The sequence below is a fragment of the Dryas octopetala genome, chromosome 7, assembly GCF_963921425.1.
Source record: "Dryas octopetala chromosome 7, drDryOcto1.1, whole genome shotgun sequence".
NCBI classification, from domain to species: domain Eukaryota; kingdom Viridiplantae; phylum Streptophyta; class Magnoliopsida; order Rosales; family Rosaceae; genus Dryas; species Dryas octopetala.
This window is the reverse complement of record NC_141372.1, coordinates 13,311,685-13,330,990: the sequence shown is the minus strand read 5'-3', so window position 1 is coordinate 13,330,990 and position 19,306 is coordinate 13,311,685. Positions and strand designations below refer to the sequence as shown.

The 19,306-nt window shown below is 36.3% G+C and overlaps 2 protein-coding genes and 1 non-coding gene across 4 annotated transcripts; all 3 read left to right on the top strand.

Moving 5' to 3' along the window:
• The first annotated feature begins 607 nt into the window (after window positions 1-607).
• LOC147279866 (phospholipase D delta-like) lies at window positions 608-10,592 on the top strand. The gene is made up of 10 exons (XM_086249991.1): window positions 608-1,611; window positions 2,157-2,273; window positions 2,385-2,576; window positions 4,283-4,555; window positions 4,657-4,725; window positions 4,926-5,073; window positions 7,193-7,341; window positions 8,353-8,523; window positions 8,660-8,860; window positions 9,889-10,592. The coding sequence occupies exons 1-10, from the start codon at window positions 658-660 to the stop codon at window positions 10,180-10,182; spliced, it is 2,568 nt and encodes an 855-aa protein (XP_086106117.1). The 5' UTR covers window positions 608-657; the 3' UTR covers window positions 10,183-10,592.
• Window positions 10,593-11,524: 932 nt separating this feature from the next.
• Window positions 11,525-11,597, top strand: TRNAR-UCG (transfer RNA arginine (anticodon UCG)). Its single transcript has one exon. It is a non-coding gene; the product is annotated as a tRNA-Arg (tRNA).
• An 88-nt stretch (window positions 11,598-11,685) lies between these two features.
• LOC147279864 (cleavage and polyadenylation specificity factor subunit 3-I-like) lies at window positions 11,686-18,014 on the top strand. Of its 2 annotated transcripts, none has more exons than XM_086251761.1 (6): window positions 11,686-11,945; window positions 12,249-12,410; window positions 12,546-12,643; window positions 15,266-15,311; window positions 15,397-15,546; window positions 15,819-18,014. In XM_086251761.1, the coding sequence occupies exons 2-6, from the start codon at window positions 12,261-12,263 to the stop codon at window positions 17,451-17,453; spliced, it is 2,079 nt and encodes a 692-aa protein (XP_086107887.1). In that variant the 5' UTR covers window positions 11,686-11,945; window positions 12,249-12,260; the 3' UTR covers window positions 17,454-18,014. The 2 variants fall into 2 exon arrangements, with proteins under 2 accessions (XP_086107887.1, XP_086107888.1); XM_086251762.1 differs by having other exon boundaries at window positions 11,687-11,827.
• The last annotated feature ends 1,292 nt before the right edge of the window (window positions 18,015-19,306 follow it).

Genomic DNA, 19,306 nt, shown 5'->3' with positions numbered 1-19,306 from the left:
TAACCAACTACATGAGGACTTGGAAAGATTTTGTTTATTGATTAAAAAAAAAAAATGTCTTATATGATTTTCGGGAAAGCTTGAATTTTTCAAATTTTAGATGTCCTGCTTGCTTCTGGTCATTGATGGAAATTAGTCAGGTAACATCTGTTGCAGATGTGATGTCTGTTATACATTCATTCATTTGTAGTTTTCAAACCGTTCATATGTGTATGCATATGCTGAGGAAATGTTTTGTGTCTGCTCTAATTTAATTATCCATTTCTGATATTTCAGCATGGAACATTCTTAAATCAGTTGAGTCAAACCTGTTTCCTCCAAGTAATGATGTCAAATGGATACATAGAGCAAGTCATGCTTCAAGTTTACCGTACTGCTTGATTATGATGATGAAGTAATGTATTTCTCATATATGAGTTTTATTGAGGTTCATGTGCGTTCAGACCAGATATGCGTCGCACTTGATTGACTAACAACTCTCTTATACATCAGGGGAGGAGAGGTCTCTATTACAAGTAGTTATCCGTACTATGATGCTAGATTTTGATTGATGATATCATGGGCCTATAGTTAGCAATTGTGAGATGAATCTATAATTGTCTTTTGCTTCATAGCAAATAACAAAATCATACTGTGTTTTCAAGTACACCTGTCAAAATGGGTCATGATCGCCCTAGTGATTTCCAGGGAAGTCCAGAAAATGAAGGTTCTAAAGAACATGTTATCTTGCATGGTGAACTGGATTTGTGGATTTTAGAAGCGAAATCTCTTCCAAATATGGATTTAGCTTCAGAAAGAATGAGACGGTGTTTCACCATGTTTGGACCTTGCTCTTCTCCCTTTGGGAATAGACAGACTAAAGTGTCTTCACGCAGACATTCATCGATTACAAGTGACCCTTATGTGTCTGTGTGCCTAGCAGGGGCTACTGTAGCTCAAACTAGAATAATTTCAAACTGTGAAAATCCTTCGTGGGAAGAGCATTTCTGTGTACCTGTTGCTCACCCTGTTGCGAAGGTGGAGTTTCATGTTAAGGATAATGATGTTCTTGGAGCTGAACTTATTGGAGTAGTGGAGATATCTGTTGATAAAATCATTTCAGGAAGTGCAATCAATGATTGGTTTCCCATCACTGGCCATCATGGGAGCTGTTTGAAACCTTATCCTGAATTGCATGTTTCTATTCAGTTTAAGCCAGCCAGAGATAATCCTTTATATAAGCATGGTGTTGGTGCTGGGCCGGAATATACAGGAGTTCCTAATACATATTTTCCTCTTCGCAAAGGAGGGAGTGTAACTTTATATCAAGATGCTCATATACCTGATGGTATGCTACCTGAAATTGTACTAGATGGTGGAACAATTTTTCAGCAAAGAAAGTGCTGGGAAGAAATATGCCAGGCCATTTTGGAAGCGAAGCACCTTATATATATTATAGGGTGGTCTGTATACCACCGTGTTAAGCTTGTAAGGGAGCCAACAAAGCCACTACCTTCTGGAGGAGAGCTGGCCCTTGGGGAGTTGTTGAAATACAAGTCACAAGAAGGGATTCGCGTTGTTATGCTGATTTGGGATGATAAAACTTCACACGACAAATTCATGTTGAAAACAGTAATTCCATGACACCTGAAAGTTGCAAATATTATCACATTTTGACAATTTTTATAAATCTTTTTTTAAAACTGAAAAGAATTCACTCTTTCCACAATACCAAGGGTCTCTTTGGATTTCAAATTATTACAGTAATGAATACACCAAAAGCTTTCACAAGCTGCTTGATGGAATTCTTCTATCTTTTAGTATAAAGCAATTTATGTATTGTGTTGATTCTGTAAGAAACCTGCTACTTTTTACTTTTTGTATAAATAGGGGTGTCTTAAGAGTTTGAAAGGAAAGTGTGGTTATCTAATTAACACAGCTGCTTTGACATTTACTTCATTTTTTAAATAGGGCACATGAGATAGGATTCTAAAGCTAATTAGAAGGTTATCAATTACCATTTTTCATCAAGAAATTCCATGATGCAACTTGATCATCTCTAGCATGTGAATGCATAATGATTTATATATACCTTGTTATCATAAAGTTTGGCAGAATGCTGCATGCATTACTAATTTTAATTTTGGGGTCCATTTATTCATATAGCTTGAATGCAGGAAGGTGTTATGCAGACCCATGATGAGGAAACCAAAAAGTTTTTCAAACATTCCAGTGTCCACTGCGTGCTTTCTCCTCGTTATGCAAGCAATAAGCTTAGTATTTTCAAGCAGCAGGTGTGGAACTTCTGTGTTTTAGATCTAAACCCATGTTGTTATTGGAATGATACTTATCACATAGTATCCTTTTAATTCAATCACTGATTTTAATGGATTCTTCTAGTCCAGGTTGTGGGAACCCTTTTTACACATCATCAGAAGTGTGTGCTTCTTGACACAGCTTCAGGGAATAACCGAAAAATAACTGCTTTCATTGGTGGTCTGGATTTGTGTGACGGCAGATATGACACTCCCGAGCATAGGCTCTTTAAGGATATTGACAAAATCTTTGAAAATGATATTCATAATCCTACATTTCCTGTAAGTGATTATAGTACCTGTATAAATCTCTCTCTGCATTCTTGATCTTAATTCTTGGTAAGATATTTACTAAGGAAGTTTCCTTTTTTTTTTTTTTTTTTTCTTTTCAACTTTACAATACATGAGAAATATGTGTTTTGTTTACCTTTTTCTAGTTTCTCTAAATTACTTTTGATCCTTCTCCATCAAAAAGAATAGAAAACAAAACACTTTGTTGTACTAATGTTTGGACGTACACTGAAGTGAATATGTTTCCCTATTTTCCTTTTGTGTGCCTCTTTTTAGTTTCTCTAAGTATGTTTTTATCCTTTCCCATAAAAAAATACTTTGTTATACTATTGTTTAGACGTACACCAAAGTGAAAAGAATGCTTTCCCCTATTTCCTTTTGTTACAATTTCGCAACATTATAAAGTGTTGATATGTTAACTTGACAAATTTATGTCTAAAATTTTGTAATTTTTTTTTATTTAAAATTTTGAGGCATGTTTGACATCCTTTTTTTATTTATGTCACCAATTTGGTTATCGTATATAGAAACCCTGAACCTAAATAATTTAGTGGTAGACCAAAATTAAACTCAATTGAAGCTTTTATCCCAATCAAAATTGGAATTGCCTGCATTAGTCCTTTTCCAAACCACTTATAATCCTCAAATGAATTCTTCCTCTGCTACCAAGTCCTATCCGAAGCCATAGTTTACATCTTTGATGATAATATCGTTACTACCCATGTTATTTTTTATCTCCTTGTTCCCTTTCTTGCTCTGCTATCATAGATAGAGTCAGACTGCTGCAATAGTGCATCCTTAGGTCATTGCAAAAGTAAATGAAGAACATGCTAAGAAAATGCCCTGAATTATGAGAAACAATACAAAGGTTTGAAAGGGATGAAATATATAGAAGAAGGAGATGGATCTTTTAGACCTGATGATGACAATTAAATTGATCAGATTTCAGGCTGCACTTGCCAAGATTCAATCGCACTAATAACAATTTACTGTGTAAACTCAATCTGATATGCACTGAGAGGTATATATTGGAATCAGAAATTTGAAGGAAGAGGAGGAGCTTAAGAATGGGAAAAAGAAAAGAAAAGAAAAGAAAGGAAGAAAAATGGCTATCCAAGTAAAATACTATAGCATAATTGCATCTGAATTCTGAAGTAATGACTGGTGTACTCATACAGCATTTAGAATGATGAATTACTTGTATGATTAGATCATATACCTTTTCAATAATATTTCAAAGTAAACTCTCTAATAGATTATGATTTCCATGATTTGTTTATTTTACATTTGCTGTTTGATAATATCACTTTATTTGCACTTCAAATTTGTGGGGGAACTTTTGTCTGGATGACAAGACACTAGAATAGCTTGACAGCAGTGGTGCTAGATGGCTGCTAATCCCACATTTCCAAGAATTAGTATTTGGCCTGTCCATTTAAGGCTTGGGTTCTGCTATTCAATTATTCTTTACAGTAACTTTTATTCTTATTTGTTCTTGTATATTATGAAGTGATAGCCACGTTTAAATGTATAAATCACATATCTGTCTGCTACTACTGATGCTGTGTGCAATTTGCATCTCTTTAGTTGTCTATCTCTTAAGGTTCTCACATATCTGTCTCCTACTGATGCTGTCTTCATTTTCGTGAAACAAAACAATAAAAAATAGACTCACAATTTCAAATAAACATGTACAGCCAAACACCCATGGCCCAAGGCAACCTTGGCATGATTTACACTGTAAACTTGAGGGTCCTGCTGCATATGATATATTGACAAACTTTGAACAAAGGTGGAGAAAAGCAAAAAAGCATGACTTCAAAATAAAAAAGGTCTCTAATAGGCATGATGATGCCTTGATAAGGCTGGACCGCATTTCATGGATACTCAGTCCATCTTCTTCTGATAGAGATGGTGATCCAAATCTACGTGTTAGCAAAGAAGAAGATCGTGAGAACTGGCATGTTCAGGTAGGCAAGAAACAGTTTCAATGAGATTATAGCTTAATGGTATAACTCTATTCAGTGAAAATTTTACACAGGTCGTGTCAGTTTTGACTCTTGTTTGATAGGTATTCAGGTCCATTGATTCAGGATCTGTGAAGGGATTTCCAAAGGGTGTCCAGGATGCCGAGGCTCAGGTTAGAACTGAAGTTTCCTATGTATTCATCATCGAGCTAACTATCTACTTGATTAGTTAGTTCCTACCAGGTTTTTGTTAGTTAATTGTAAACTGACAGGTTGACTTCTGTGTTAGACCATGCTAAACAAATTTATGTTTGTAACTCTATTCTTCTAATTCATCAGACCAAAAAACTTTTTAACAATTCTCTCCTTGCAGAATCTTATTTGTGGAAAGAACTTGAAAATAGATAAGAGCATCCATGTTGCATATATTAAAGCAATCAGATCAGCACAACACTTTATATACATAGAGAACCAGTATTTTGTTGGATCTTCATATTATTGGCCATCATACAAAAATGCAGGTAAGTTACAGCTTAGTTTCCAATGTTTCCATGATGAGAATTTCTCTTATGCATGAGAAAAGTGAGCATACATGAGCATTGAGATTTGAGCCACAGGATTGCAAGATTTTAAATTAACTAAAATAGATGCCTGGCAATACAATGACTCAAATCTCTATGCTCATGTGTTGCTCACTTTTCCCATGCTTATAGTTATAAGAGAATTTTTCTTGTAATGATTATATCTTCAACTGTTAACTATACTAGTTGTTCAGTGTTTTATCTTTTTCAATTCACTCAAAATTAGATATTGCAATTTGCAACCGATATTCACGCTATTTACAATAGGGAAATTTTTAGCAACAGGACTCCAACTTATATGACAGTTGCAATTTAGGATACGACCTTCAAAGTGACTGAAACTAGGATTTAAGCTTCACTTTTGACTCAAATAAGGATAGGCCGTCAAATCCATTACAATTTCCGTCAAAAATTGTCATTTCCTCACTATAAAAAATAGACATAAAACAAAAAACAGAGGAGGATGCAGAACCCTCCCCCACACCCGACCCTCCCCACCCCCTCCCACTCCACCTCACTGCCCCACTCTGGCCGGCGACCCCCCCCCCCCCCCCACCCCGCGCTGGCGATCCCTCTTCCCCCCCTCTCTCTCTATTTCTCTCCTTTTCTCTTTCTCTCTATTTCTCTCCTTTTCTCTTTCTCTCTCTCTTTCACTCTCTTTCTACTGGGCGCGACGCCACCAGACCCAAGGGGTGCCGGCAGCTTCGCTGGCCTCCGATATGGGTGAAGAGAGAGAGAGAGAGAGAGAGAGAGAGAGAGAGAGAGAGAAGAGGGGAAAGGTCGCCAGTGCGTGGGGGGGGGGGGGTGGGAGAGTCGGGTTTGGGGGAGGAGTTCTACATCCTCCTCCTTTTTTTTTTTTTCTTTTTAGTGTTTAATTTTATAATGATAATTGAAATGACAATTTTACCCTTAAAAAATGTCAGACGTTTTAACTGAAGTGATGGTCCATCCTTATTTGAGTCGAAAGTGAAGCTTAAGTCCTAGTTTGAGTCACCTTGAAGGTCGTATCCTGAATTGCGACTGACATACAAGTAGGATTCCCTGTTGCTAAAAATTTCCCTTTACAATACTCAGTTTTCCCTTCTACTTTTCATTATATATATATGTATATATTTATATCTACAGTATTGTCAAAGTATTTGTGTTAACTACTCACGTTTAGTTGGAGATTGTATTCCTAATCTGAATCTTATTAGTATATTGGTTCTTTGTTCAAATGGTTTGGTTGTGAAAAGAAACAACATAACTATACTTATCAACTAGACAGACCATGTTATCTAATTTTTTTGGACATAACCATACAAGCTATGATTAAAAGCTTTACTTGCAGCCTATCTAATACAAAAATTTCTTGAGCGAGTTTTGCTGATTCTGCATATTTATTTTGAGCAGTTTTCAACCCAAATTCACTTTGTATTCTAAACCAAACAGAAAGACAACCTTAACAACATAAAACCAGATTATAAAACATGCATGCAAAGTGTATGAAAGTGCCTAACCACCTAAGAGTGGATGAAGCTAGGTCTCAAAGTCTTACTTTATATTTGAGATTATGAACTTAGTACGTTACCTTGGAATTATGCCCATAGGCTAGACATGAGCTTACGTAGATGTTCTTCAATAAATCCTCACAACTAATACTCAACTAGACTTGACTTGACACCTTACATACACAAGTTTTGGGCTATGAAATTGCCAATTACGAAATATTGCCTTACAGTTTGAATTTTGATTTCTTAACAATCAAAGAAGCTGATGTCAGCTGCATGTCACTTCTTAGGTCATTTTTTTTTTCTCTTTGTTTCTATTTTATTTCCTTCTGGTTCTTCGGTATATAGAAATAAGACTTTGAATGTTCTTAAAACATTCTTGCTAATATCTGAATATGCTAAAACCCAAATTCTTTCTGATGTTGAAGATGCTAAATCCAAATATCCTTAGCATCTTTTGTTTGCACTTAATGGCCTTTGAACATACAATTTTGCTTTCTCCTTACATATTTTGCAATATCACCACCACATTTTTAGGACATATGTTTGAGATCTCAGTTCTATAACAGGTGCAGATAACTTGGTCCCTATGGAATTGGCCCTAAAAATTGTCAACAAAATCAAAGCAAATGAGCGTTTCTCTGTGTATGTAGTAATACCCATGTGGCCAGAGGGTACCCCAACTACCTCGGCTGTTCAGGAAATTTTATACTGGCAGGTTAGACCATTCTGTCATTTGCAACAATATATGGAACTCTCTTTTTTCTTGACCTTCCAAGTATATTCAAAATATTTCTCTGCATACTTTCTCGTGTGTGGCTAAATTTGAATGTAATGATTGTTTGGACTTGGTTGTTACTGTGTAGCAATATTGGGTAAAATTCAGAGTGCATTTTATTCTTCTCCTTAGGCGGATTTAATACTGTACAAAATACACAAAAAAGGAAAGTACTAATTTCGTAGTAATTACAGGAAATCTAATTAACTACTAACAAACTTTCCTAATACAAATAAGTCAACTACAGCTGTACATGCGCTAACAGTTACTTTACCTTTCTTTGTGATTGATCTTGGTATGATCTTGTTATTTATAATTTTTGAGAGATATCCCACATCGGCAATGCAAAACCTTGCGTTACAATTTATAATACCATGGGCCTCTCAACCTGTCACCAAGTAGTTTTGGGTTGGATTCTTAAATTTCTACATGGCATCAAAGCAAGCAATCCATGTGTTAGGCCCAACGGCCACACGTGTCCACGTGTTTGGCTTAAGTCACACCACAGGTGAGGAAGTGTGTTGAGAGAATATCCCACATCGGGAATGTGAGGCCTTGTCTTCCAATGAATAATGTCTTGGGCCTTTTCACTCATTGTCAATAGGTTTTGGGTTGGATGCTCCAACCTTTACATGGCATCAACCACACAAGAATGTAAAGCCTTGAGTTACAATTTATAATATCACAGGCCTCTTCACTTGTCGCCAATTAGTTTTGGGTGAGGGCCAAACAAGATGTTATGGCTTTTATTGAGCTATCAGATTTAGGGTGAATCGTGAACTTTTTGTTATTTTCACTTTATCTTTCCAATCATGGTCTTGAGCTGATTTAAGTTCATAGAACCTCTGCATCTGCATCATTTTCTGGTGGTGAAGTCTTTTAGATAACAGGCCATCATGCTAAGCACATATCTCTGATTCTAAATTTAGTTTTCGATCTATATTACCACAGGGACAGACAATGGCTATGATGTACCAGCTTGTTACAAATGCCCTTGAAGATGCAGGCCTATCTGACCAGTATCATCCACGGGATTATCTGAACTTTTACTGCCTTGGTAAGCGTGAAGCTCCATCTCCAAAAAGTTCATCCAAAACAATTCCAACCGATAATCGTGGACTGGTATGCTCCTTTTTCCATTCTAGTAAATTTACTACACCCCAAATGCATCCACAGTTTGTCAGTTTCCAATGACTAGCAATAAACAAAAAGCCACTTAATGTGCAATTTTTTTTTTTTTTTTAATTCTTGTTAACAGGCATTAACTCAAAAGTACCGCCGGTTTATGATTTATGTTCATGCCAAAGGGATGATAGTTGATGATGAGTTTGTAATAATGGGATCTGCAAACATTAACCAAAGATCCATGGATGGTTCAAGGGACACAGAAATTGCTATGGGTGCTTACCAACCACATCATTCATGGGCAGCTGGAAAGAGTCTTCATCCACATGGCCAGGTTTGAAACCCTTCATCAACTCACCAACTCTTTTTTTTTTTTGGCCATATCAACTCTCCAACTCTAATTACTCATCAGATTTCCATAATGTATAATTTCTGAAAATAGAAAAAATTCTCAGTGCAGGACGTTGGTTCTTTAACCAAAGAACCGACGGGGGTCTTTTTATGATTTTTTGCCATTTTTATTCCATTCTTGACAGGGTTCAACATTTAGGGTATAGCCATATAGGGTTCTGTATTTTAGGGTATAGAATATCCCGTTTAAAACCTAAAATCTAACCAAGGAACGAGAGCCAAAACCATGAGAGTTAAAATTGAGGAACAGGTCTAATTGACATTTATATGTTAAAGTATTAAACCCTGGCACCCTGCCAAGAATAAGATCAAAAGGTGGGAGAAAAAAAAGCCATAAAATATAAGCGTTCGTTCTTTAATTAAAAAATGGATGTCTTGCACAAAGAATTGTTGATTGAAAATAATCAATTTACTGTATTTATTTTTATCCAAATTCATTTATATTTGTTTTAAATAAAATAGATGGATAAAATATTACAAAACAAAATATCTATCATGTGATACAGTCATTTATATCGATGAAATTGCTGTGTGATCTGTAAAAAGTCAACGTGTTAATAAAAACGTTGAAGTTCTTGAGCAGAACTTGACACCCGATTAATGAAAATATTATGCAATGATAGGTGGATGGCGCTCCAAGCACTGAGATAATTGAGAGGGACTCTGAGGACATGAAATATGAATAAAAAAAAATCTAAGTTTAGTGCCAACAACACTGTTTTCATCATCATAATTTCTTTTTATAGTTTCATAAGTGACTCAACAGCAGCCAGCAGGCATTAGTAGCTGTTCAAGTAACTGAAAAGAAACTCTTCTAAACCTAAAAGCAACAATTTGAGCTGCAAAGACAACTAAAGAGTTCAAAACAATGTCGATAATTTCAAAACTAGTTTTGAATCAATGCATGCTTTCCTTTCCATATTTATTGATGGAAACTTTGGTTGGATGCAGGTATATGGGTATCGGATGTCTCTGTGGGCTGAGCACCTTGGTGGAGTTGAGGAAACTTTTCGTGAACCTCAGAGCCTTGAATGCTGTAAGCGTGTTAATGAGATCGCCAAACATAACTGGAAAGCATTTGTGGCTGAAGAGCACAGGGAGATGAAGGGCCACTTGATGCAGTACCCAGTTAAAATTGGCAGAGATGGACAAGTCAGTTCATTGCCCGGATTTGAGTCATTTCCTGATGTTGGTGGTAAAATTCTTGGAGCACCCACCAGTCTTCCTGATGCTCTAACAACATAACTGGTTAATTAAAACTTGGAAATCAGGGTACCAATATCTGAGTTCCAACAAATTCAAATGCACATGACTACTGTTTGGAAAGCTTGTACAAAAGGTTATAATAATCGTTGATTAGCGAGAAGAATATCCGTCTCTTTGAGAATGCATCACTTTGGAAACTCCAACAATTTGTTAATTCGATACAAATTGTGACCCAGATCTTGCAGTCTAGCATTGTGATGTACAGTGTGGTTAGCTTTCACAGGGAGAGGTTGTTTCCATACAACTTCTGAACTGTCCAACTGAGCATGCCTTTATTCAAATGCCAAGGCAGCGTATTCAGCAATTCTTGTTAATTGTAATGTAAATGTTCATATCTCAGGACTCATATAATGACTCCAGCAAATAAACGGTTTTTCATTTGTAATCAATGGAAGTAGAAGCAATGCCTTTGGGCTTTGAGTGATACGAAGTTGCCTTGTCCCCGAATGGTATTTCCTACCGAACCATGCCAGTCCTAATTGTTCTAGAAACGGATTCCAAAGTTTATGGTGGATGTATTTACTTCAAAGGCAAAGGCCAAGATTATTGCATGAATTGCTACAAGAATTGTGCTGCATTGATATGTAGCAGTTGTACATTTCAATTAAAAGGATTGAAGGTGGATTTTCTTAGGAAAAAAAAGTGTGGTTTTGTCTCCTAATATGCTCTTGGAAACAAATTGCTAGATTGAACTTTGGTCCAATTTGTAAGGAAACAACTTTGACCTGGGAATGAGCGCACATTTGAATTGCACAGAAGTTCATTAAAACTGGAGCTTCCCAAATCCCAGTCCCAACTACCGGTTGAGAAAAGTACATTGCACATTGAAGTATACTGACATTAGTAAGAATAATGCCAGACACTGAAAAAACAAGAAGAATGATCTATAACATCATATTTTTTACACAAGTTTTGACATAAGTTTTCAATAGGGCCTATTCTATATAGGATTTCAACAATTCAAACCGTCTATTTTTTAGATCTCCATTAAGAAATTATCCTTTCAAAAAATTAAGTAAATTGGAAATCATTTACCATATAAGATTAAATGGTTAACATTTCAAGTATTTATTTTGTTGATTATTTAATTTTTGTAGGTAAAAGATTTCTGATTTACCTAATTTTTTGCAAGAATGATATTTTAATGGAGACCTAAAAAATAGACGATTCAGATCATTGAAATCCTATATGGAATGAGTTCTATTGAAAATTTGTGTCAAAAACAGAATATCACGGATTCGCCTTGACTAATAGTAATTGATAAAGCATGTAAAGCTTAATAGCACATTATATAACTTTGAAAGGTAATAATTTAAAATCTGACCGCATAGCGCAGTGGATAGCGCGTCTGACTTCGGATCAGAAGGTCGTGGGTTCGACTCCCACTGTGGTCGATTTTTTTTATTTCCCTTTTTTTTTGTATTTTGGGGTTTTTTGCTTAAAGAGGGGAAAAACAAAAATCAGCTTTGAGTTCAGACCACAACGAGTTCAGCACTGCAGTCTGGTGCAATTAGGGTTTAACCTCTCTCATTCTCTCTCTGCATTCTGAGAATCCTTCACAGCACTGACCTCTCTCTCGTTTTCCTCTCTGCCTTATTTGAATACAATAATAAGCAATCCCGCTGTAAGCCTCTGACCTTAACCCGTTACAAGATTTCACACCCTTTTTTCTCTTTCTTTCTCTTTCATTTTCCTTTCTTCCTTATTATTTTTGGTTTCTGAGAATATTGACGAAGACTAAGGTAAGCAATGGAACATTCTGTGTTTTGGGTTTTATGTATTTATGTATTTTTTCGGTCTTCCATTGAGTTAAGTGCTGTGTTAGGGTCCAGTTGTCTTTTCATTTATCTGTTTATTCAAATGTCCACAGAAGCAAGAACTGTTAAACTTTGTTTCATGCAAAATTTCAATTCGTCTACGTTTTTGTCTTATGGGTTTCAGTTATGAGTCTAAAAAGGAATTGGGTACTGCAGCATATATATGAATGAGTGTAGATTATTATTCTAGTTTGGAATTTGAAGTCTTTTGGTGCATTTATCTTTCAGTTTGATTGAAAGATGGCTTCAATGGGACAACCGCCACCCCTTAAGCGGCGTGATGCGTCTGCAGCAAGAGAAGATGATAAACTTATTGTAACTCCTTTAGGGGCAGGTAACGAAGTCGGCCGGTCTTGTGTGCACATGACCTACAAGGGGAAAACTGTGTTGGTACGCCATTAACAGACAATGCTTTGTTATTTTTTAAATGTTGGATCTGGAATTATTGCTCTTCACTTTTCCTGACTTTAATTTTCTCTTCTTCCTTGCCTCTGTGGTTGTGGGTCATCTAACCATGAATGATAGTTTGATTGTGGAATTCAACCTGCTTACTCCGGCATGGCTGCCTTGCCATACTTTGATGAGATTGATCCTTCTGCAGTTGATGTCCTTCTCATAACGCAGTATGTATTTTTCATTTTCTATTTATTTTATTGATTGCATGACTCATAACTCAAATACTATAATGTCCTCCTGCAGATGTAGTATTTTAGGTGTCAGTTTGTGAATTGATAAACAAAATCTGGAGCTTTATTGAAAAGCTTTTGCCATATTATATCAGACATAAGTCACATGACACATTAGGTCAAGAAGATTCTTATTTTAATTGATTGCATACAATGAGCTAATCCGTTACATGTTTCCTCTGGTTGAGTTAAACTTACTTTACCTTTCTTTCTCTTTGTCTTTCTTTTTTTGAGTTAAAAGAGATGAATTCTTGTAGGAAATCTCCTTTCATGAGATCAAAATCTTTCTCTAACTAAGAGCTGGCCTTTTAAAATATAAACCTTTCCTTTTTTTTTTCCCCTTAACTCCTTGTGCTTGTTCCCTTGATTTTCTTATCAATTGAAAAGATTTTGTCTAATGTAGGACAAGTACATCTAATGCTAAATTTACACAAATCTCCAATACCATAACATATTTACAACAAAGGACTTTTACACCAAATGATGTAGAATGAATTCCATAGCTAGTGCCAAGAAAGACTCCAGCGATGGTTTTTGTAGTGGTAAAAAGTTATGTCTGGAGTTGAATTAATGACCAATCATGGGAATCAATTGTGGTTTTGATTTTCCAAAGGTAGAATGGATTATTATGGCTTCAAGGTTTAGAAATAGGTGGAAACCGGAAAGGTTTTGTTATTTTTTGTTTGCACGAAACTCAGACTTGGTCAAAGTTCTGTTTGGTATTTAATGCAATCACACTAATGTGGGAATGTAAATCAAGGAAGAGGAAGGAAAAAAAAAGACAATTGTTATGTATCGCATTTAAATTCCTTGGGAATCACTTGGGGCCAGATTGCATCACATAATCTTCAAATAAAGCTTCATAGCTCGGTAAAATAATTGTTCAAACTTGTTTTCCATTGAAATGAAAGAGTTAATTTAAGGTACATTGATATACAGAAGCTACTTATAGGCACATTCTAGTCTGTCAAGACTAGGTATGGATGTCGGATATTAATATGATTGTGTGTGCAGAATGAGAGATCCTGGAAAGGTTGGATATGGTACAAGAGGGATGTGTTGTTAATAAGATTTGTTAAGGCATATTTATTATTACATAAGAATTTTATATAGGTGAGCTCTTTAAAATATGATTACTTTTATAAGTTTATTATTGCATAAGAAATTCAAATCATATATCATGAATTCTTCAGAGAAGCATCTCAATATCCTTAGCCTTTTGTTTGCTAACTACTTCTAGCGCTTTAAAGAGGATATTTATATTGCATAGTTTTTAATTGCAGCAAATCCCTCCAATTAGGGGTGGAAGAGTTAAGGTAAGGGTTGTTTGTCGAGGAACTCATAGAAAAGTAATTAATTTGAATTATTTGACGTCAGATTAAATGACTCTTTAGCTACTTACTATGTCTGCAAGTGTGCTACTGGCAGCTTGATCTTGCAACTTTCATTAGGATTTATGCTGGTAGCTCCCCAATTTTATGTATGGAACTCTTGACAAGACTCTACCAGTAAACCAGGAGAGCTTGGATTCTTTATTTCTTTGTCCTAAACCCTAGAGGCTCATAGCTCCCATATTTTATGTGGCATGGAATTTCTTCTTGTGGAATCAGTTTTTTTAAAATACTATTGATAAGCCATCTTAGCTCAAGAAATTAGATTCCTTGTGTTGTATGTTTCATTTGAGTGAGTATCTGATTCAATCATTTAGAATTCCTTCTCATTACACATTTCATCTTAAGTTCTCTGGCCATATTAGTGGTGTCTTTTGTTTGGAAGTTTCCTGAGTTTACCACTGGATGCATAAATTGGGTTTTGATACGAAGGGATGCATAAATTGGGTTTTGATACGAAGGGAGGTTCCCTTCTTTTCCAAAGGGGTGGTTTTGGTTAATCTTGAATGACATCAAGTATTCTACAGCTATTTCTTGATCGACAGAGTATGATCTTTGCATTTATTCCATAACCCCCCCCCCCCCCCCCCCCCCCCCCTCTCCCCTGGGCGGTCTTTTCCATTTTCTTAAAAGGAAACATAACAATTATAGTTATAGTAAATGAGGAATGCAATCAAAGTGGACCGACATCCCACAAGAGCTATAATCTTCATCCTACATTCCTACAGTAGACATAAAACCAAAACAAAATAATCTATAACGTAACAAAAGCTGCCCAAACACAATAATCAGGAAAACAAAAGAGGAAAATAAAAGTGGTTCTCTCTTTTTAGGACCAGTTGTACTATGCTCTTCTTGACCAATTTCATAGAAATTTTGTGTCATGTGTGAGAATTCATGCACCATACACAATTACAAGGCTGTCGGTAAGGATCTGTGAGCACAATGTATTTTCATGATCAATCATTGCATTCTATACTTCTGACTTTTTTTTGGCAACATAGTTGCGGATATGTCTTTCACCTTTTGCTGCCAAATTCTTATGCAAAAGTGCTGCAATGTTCTGATTAATTCCTATTAATTTGTATAAAAAACTTCGGTTACCTCATATAATTTTATTACTCTTCATTCAAGTGTACTAATATTCGGTCATACATTATGCTTGCAGCTTTCACTTGGATCATGCTGCATCTCTACCTTACTTTCTCAAGAAGGTTTTCACTTTCTGATTGAATTATTGTATAATTTCTTTGTATTTTTTTGTTTCCAGAGAACTAATATCTCTATAACTTTCGATAGACTACATTCAAAGGTCGAGTCTTTATGACTTACGCAACAAAGGCTATCTACAAGTTGCTTTTGACAGATTATGTAAAAGTGAGCAAAGTTTCAGTTGAAGATATGTTGTTCGATGAGCAGGACATAAATGCCTCAATGGATAAAATTGAGGTTTGTTTTTTTCCATGACGAATGTTTTATTCCCACCTTTTTTGTTCCCAACTGAACCAACCTATCACAGATTAATATTAATGTTGATTTATGCTGTTTTCCATGATGCATCTTTGAACCAACCAAAATTTTCCATCACTAGAAATGTTTGTTGCTCTGTTTAATATGGGATGTATGTTTTCTCTCCACCAAAATTCCCAGTTGGATCCTTTAAACCCAGCGAGACATGAAAGATTTTCTCTAATTGTTGTCTGACTGCATGGTCACTGCAGGTTATTGATTTCCATCAAACAGTAGAGGTTGAGGGCATTCGATTTTGGTGCTACACTGCCGGTCATGTCCTTGGTGCTGCTATGTTTATGGTTGATATTGCCGGTGTTAGAGTCCTGTACACTGGAGATTATTCACGTGAAGAAGACCGGCATCTCTGTGCTGCTGAGACCCCACAGTTCTCCCCTGATATATGCATTATTGAATCCACATATGGTGTCCAACACCATCAACCTCGGCACATCCGAGAGAAGCGGTTCACTGATGTTATCCACTCAACCATCTCTCAAGGGGGTCGTGTCTTAATTCCTGCATATGCACTTGGCCGTGCCCAAGAACTTCTTCTGATCCTTGATGAGTATTGGTCAAACCATCCTGAGCTCCAAAATATTCCTATATATTATGCTTCCCCACTGGCAAAAAGATGTTTGTCTGTTTATGAGACATACACCCTTTCCATGAACGACAGGATCCGCAATGCAAAGTCAAATCCCTTCATCTTCAAGTACATATCACCCCTAAAGAGTATTGAGAATTTAAAAGATGTAGGCCCATCGGTGGTGATGGCAAGCCCTGGTGGCCTCCAGAGCGGGCTGTCAAGGCAGCTATTTGATAAGTGGTGCTCTGATAAGAAAAATGCTTGTGTTATTCCGGGTTATGTGGTTGAGGGGACACTAGCTAAAACAATCATCAATGAACCGAAAGAGGTAACCCATATGAATGGACTCACTGCTCCTCTCAACATGCAGGTCCATTACATTTCATTCTCTGCTCATGCAGACTCTGTTCAGACAACTGCATTTTTGGAAGAGCTGAGGCCTCCTAACATAATCCTTGTTCATGGAGAAGCTAATGAGATGGGAAGGCTTAAACAGAAGCTCATGACCCAATTTGCTGACCGTAACACCAAAATCCTGACCCCAAAGAATTGTCAGTCTGTTGAAATGTTGTTTAACTTGCAGAAAATGGCAAAAGCTATTGGAAGGCTTGCTGAGAAAACCCCAGAAGTTGGTGACAATGTCAGCAGTTTACTGGTTAAAAAGGGATTCAGTCATCAAATAATGGCTTCTGACGACCTTCATGTCTTCTCACAGCTGTCCACGGCAAATGTCACTCAACGGATTACCATCCCATATGCTAGTGGCTTCAGTGTGATAAAGCATCGGCTTAAGCAAATATATGAGAGTGTAGAGTCTTCAGTGGATGAGGAGTCTGGAGTGCCAGCACTGCGAGTGCATGATCGGGTGACTCTGAAGCAGGATACGGATAAACACATTTCACTGCATTGGGCGTCAGATCCTATAAGTGACATGGTGTCGGACTCCATTGTGGCTCTCATTTTGAATATCAACCGAGAAGTCCCTAAGGTAGTTGTTGAATCAGAGAACATAAAAACTGAGGAAGAAAATGGGAAGAAGACGGAAAAGGTCATTCATGCACTTCTTGTATCACTCTTTGGGGATGTAAAGCCCGGAGAAAATGGGAAGCTAGTAATTAGTGTTGATGGGAATGTGGCACAGCTTGATAAACAGAGTGGTGATGTTGAGAGTGAAAATGAAGGTCTCAAGGAAAGAGTAAAGACTGCATTTCGTCGAATCCAAAGTGCAGTAAAGCCAATCCCTCTTTCTTCATCTTAGCTGCTTTGATGGTTTCTTCTCTTTATTGAATGAGTTCCCAAATTTTTATTTGGCCACCTAAAACCTCAGGACAAGATGGTCCTCAAACCTCAGTACGCAAGAAAACTCCGCCAAGAGCCTTTTAACCCCATCAATCAAAACCCCATCAGTAGCAAAGCATATACCATCACCATGGATCAATGATACAACCTCCAAGCAATCCATATCCAGAACTAGGGGAAAGAAACCTGCATCTTATATCTTTAGGTCAGTTGGGATGTCAACTTATAGCAGCAAGCTTTTAGTTCTCCTCATATCCAGATATGAAGATTTGACAATATAATAAGTTGGATTGAGAAGAAAAGCAGTTTTGCAAGTTGGAAGTGCTGGAGATGGAGGTCTAAATTCCTTGTGGAATTGCCGCCCAAGATCACTCATTGCCTGTGGCGTTTTGTTAATTCTATTTTGCCTACCAAGAACAATTTGTATCGTTGTAAAGTGGTTGATTCAATTTTATAATTATGTATTTAGACACAATAATCCGTATTTATAATTATGTATTTACACACAATTTCAGTTTGTGCTAATATCTTTAGACACAAAACCGTATTTATTTATTTATGTATTTTTGTAAGAGACAATATTTATGTTTAGAACATAACACAAATATGTTAAAACACGACATGATATCATTGTTATTTTACATAACACAAATACGATAAGTTTAGGATGGGCCACATCTAAATGTCATCTAACAATGTGCAAATCGTAGGATCACACCTTTAATCTATATGATGGTTTCAATTGTAATTGGCAACACAATCATGACTTTTAAATTGATATGGAACAAAAAAATTAATGAAGAGTAAATTGTAATGTCATTAACAGAAAATACTCTGAGGGTTAAATTGAGAACATTTTGTTGTTCAAATTAAATAATTCATTATATTTCGTTTTTTTTTTTCTTCAAGAGTAGATGTGAACATAACTATAATTTTTAGTAGCACAAGTATACAAAATAATTTATTCCCAATTTCATGATTCATCGCATTGCATTTAATTCTGAATTTCTTTTTTGGTCTAAGTCTGATTTTTCAAAAAGAAAAAATCATGTCTTAGGAAATAATTTGTATGGTTTTATGGTATGGTACACATGGACTTAGAAAAGTAAACTAGTTTTCAACAGAAAGTTTATAATCCTAATCCTCATACTATCCGGTATGAAATTCGTTGTCGACTCCAAGAATATTGGAATGAAAGACAACAAAACCCAGAGTACATGTCAACCCATCAGCTACTCCATTTTGTTCCCTAAACACATGTCAACGAGAAACATTCCAATTCCTCTCAAGTGGCTTTGCAACAACTAACAATACTGAAGAGAGGATGAAGCATGCACAATTCCTCTCAAGTGCATTTTCACTTAATGTGGTCCTTCATCTTTACTATCACGCATGCACACTTCAATGTGTCTTCCTCTTGATTAAAAGCCTTTAATAAGGCTGAACGGTGGAGATTAGAAAAAGAGAGGCGAATTCGGTGTGATGCACGCACGAAAGCTCCCGTGAGCTCCCTCCATGCGCCTATGTGGCGTCGTGTCATCGTCTCGTCAGCTGCGCTAAGCCAGTCGCAACGCGTCACGTGGCGTGTAGTCAACCCAGTCAACAACTCTTTTTAATTTTTTTTTCTATTTTCTAATTTCTTCAAACTTCGTAAATTCATCAAAAATAGCTCTGGATTTCAAATTATTCCCCGAAAATTCTCACAGACTCGTAGTAATTAACCCTAATTTCCTGTAACCTGAAAACAACAAATTGTTCTCCAAAAAAATTACAAAAAATTCAACTCCAATGAATTTAATTCTCAAAAATTAA

Excerpts from the sequence above, each read along its gene's own strand:
- LOC147279866 (XM_086249991.1), top strand. The coding sequence starts at position 658 with ATGGGTCATGATCGCCCTAGTGATTTCCAGGGAAGTCCAGAAAATGAA. Across the intron at positions 4,726-4,925 it reads TCCAGGATGCCGAGGCTCAG|AATCTTATTTGTGGAAAGAA; the intron begins GTTAGAACTGAA and ends CTCTCCTTGCAG. Across the intron at positions 8,524-8,659 it reads CAACCGATAATCGTGGACTG|GCATTAACTCAAAAGTACCG; the intron begins GTATGCTCCTTT and ends TCTTGTTAACAG.
- LOC147279864 (XM_086251761.1), top strand. The coding sequence starts at position 12,261 with ATGGCTTCAATGGGACAACCGCCACCCCTTAAGCGGCGTGATGCGTCT. Across the intron at positions 12,411-12,545 it reads ACAAGGGGAAAACTGTGTTG|TTTGATTGTGGAATTCAACC; the intron begins GTACGCCATTAA and ends CATGAATGATAG. Across the intron at positions 12,644-15,265 it reads GATGTCCTTCTCATAACGCA|CTTTCACTTGGATCATGCTG; the intron begins GTATGTATTTTT and ends TTATGCTTGCAG.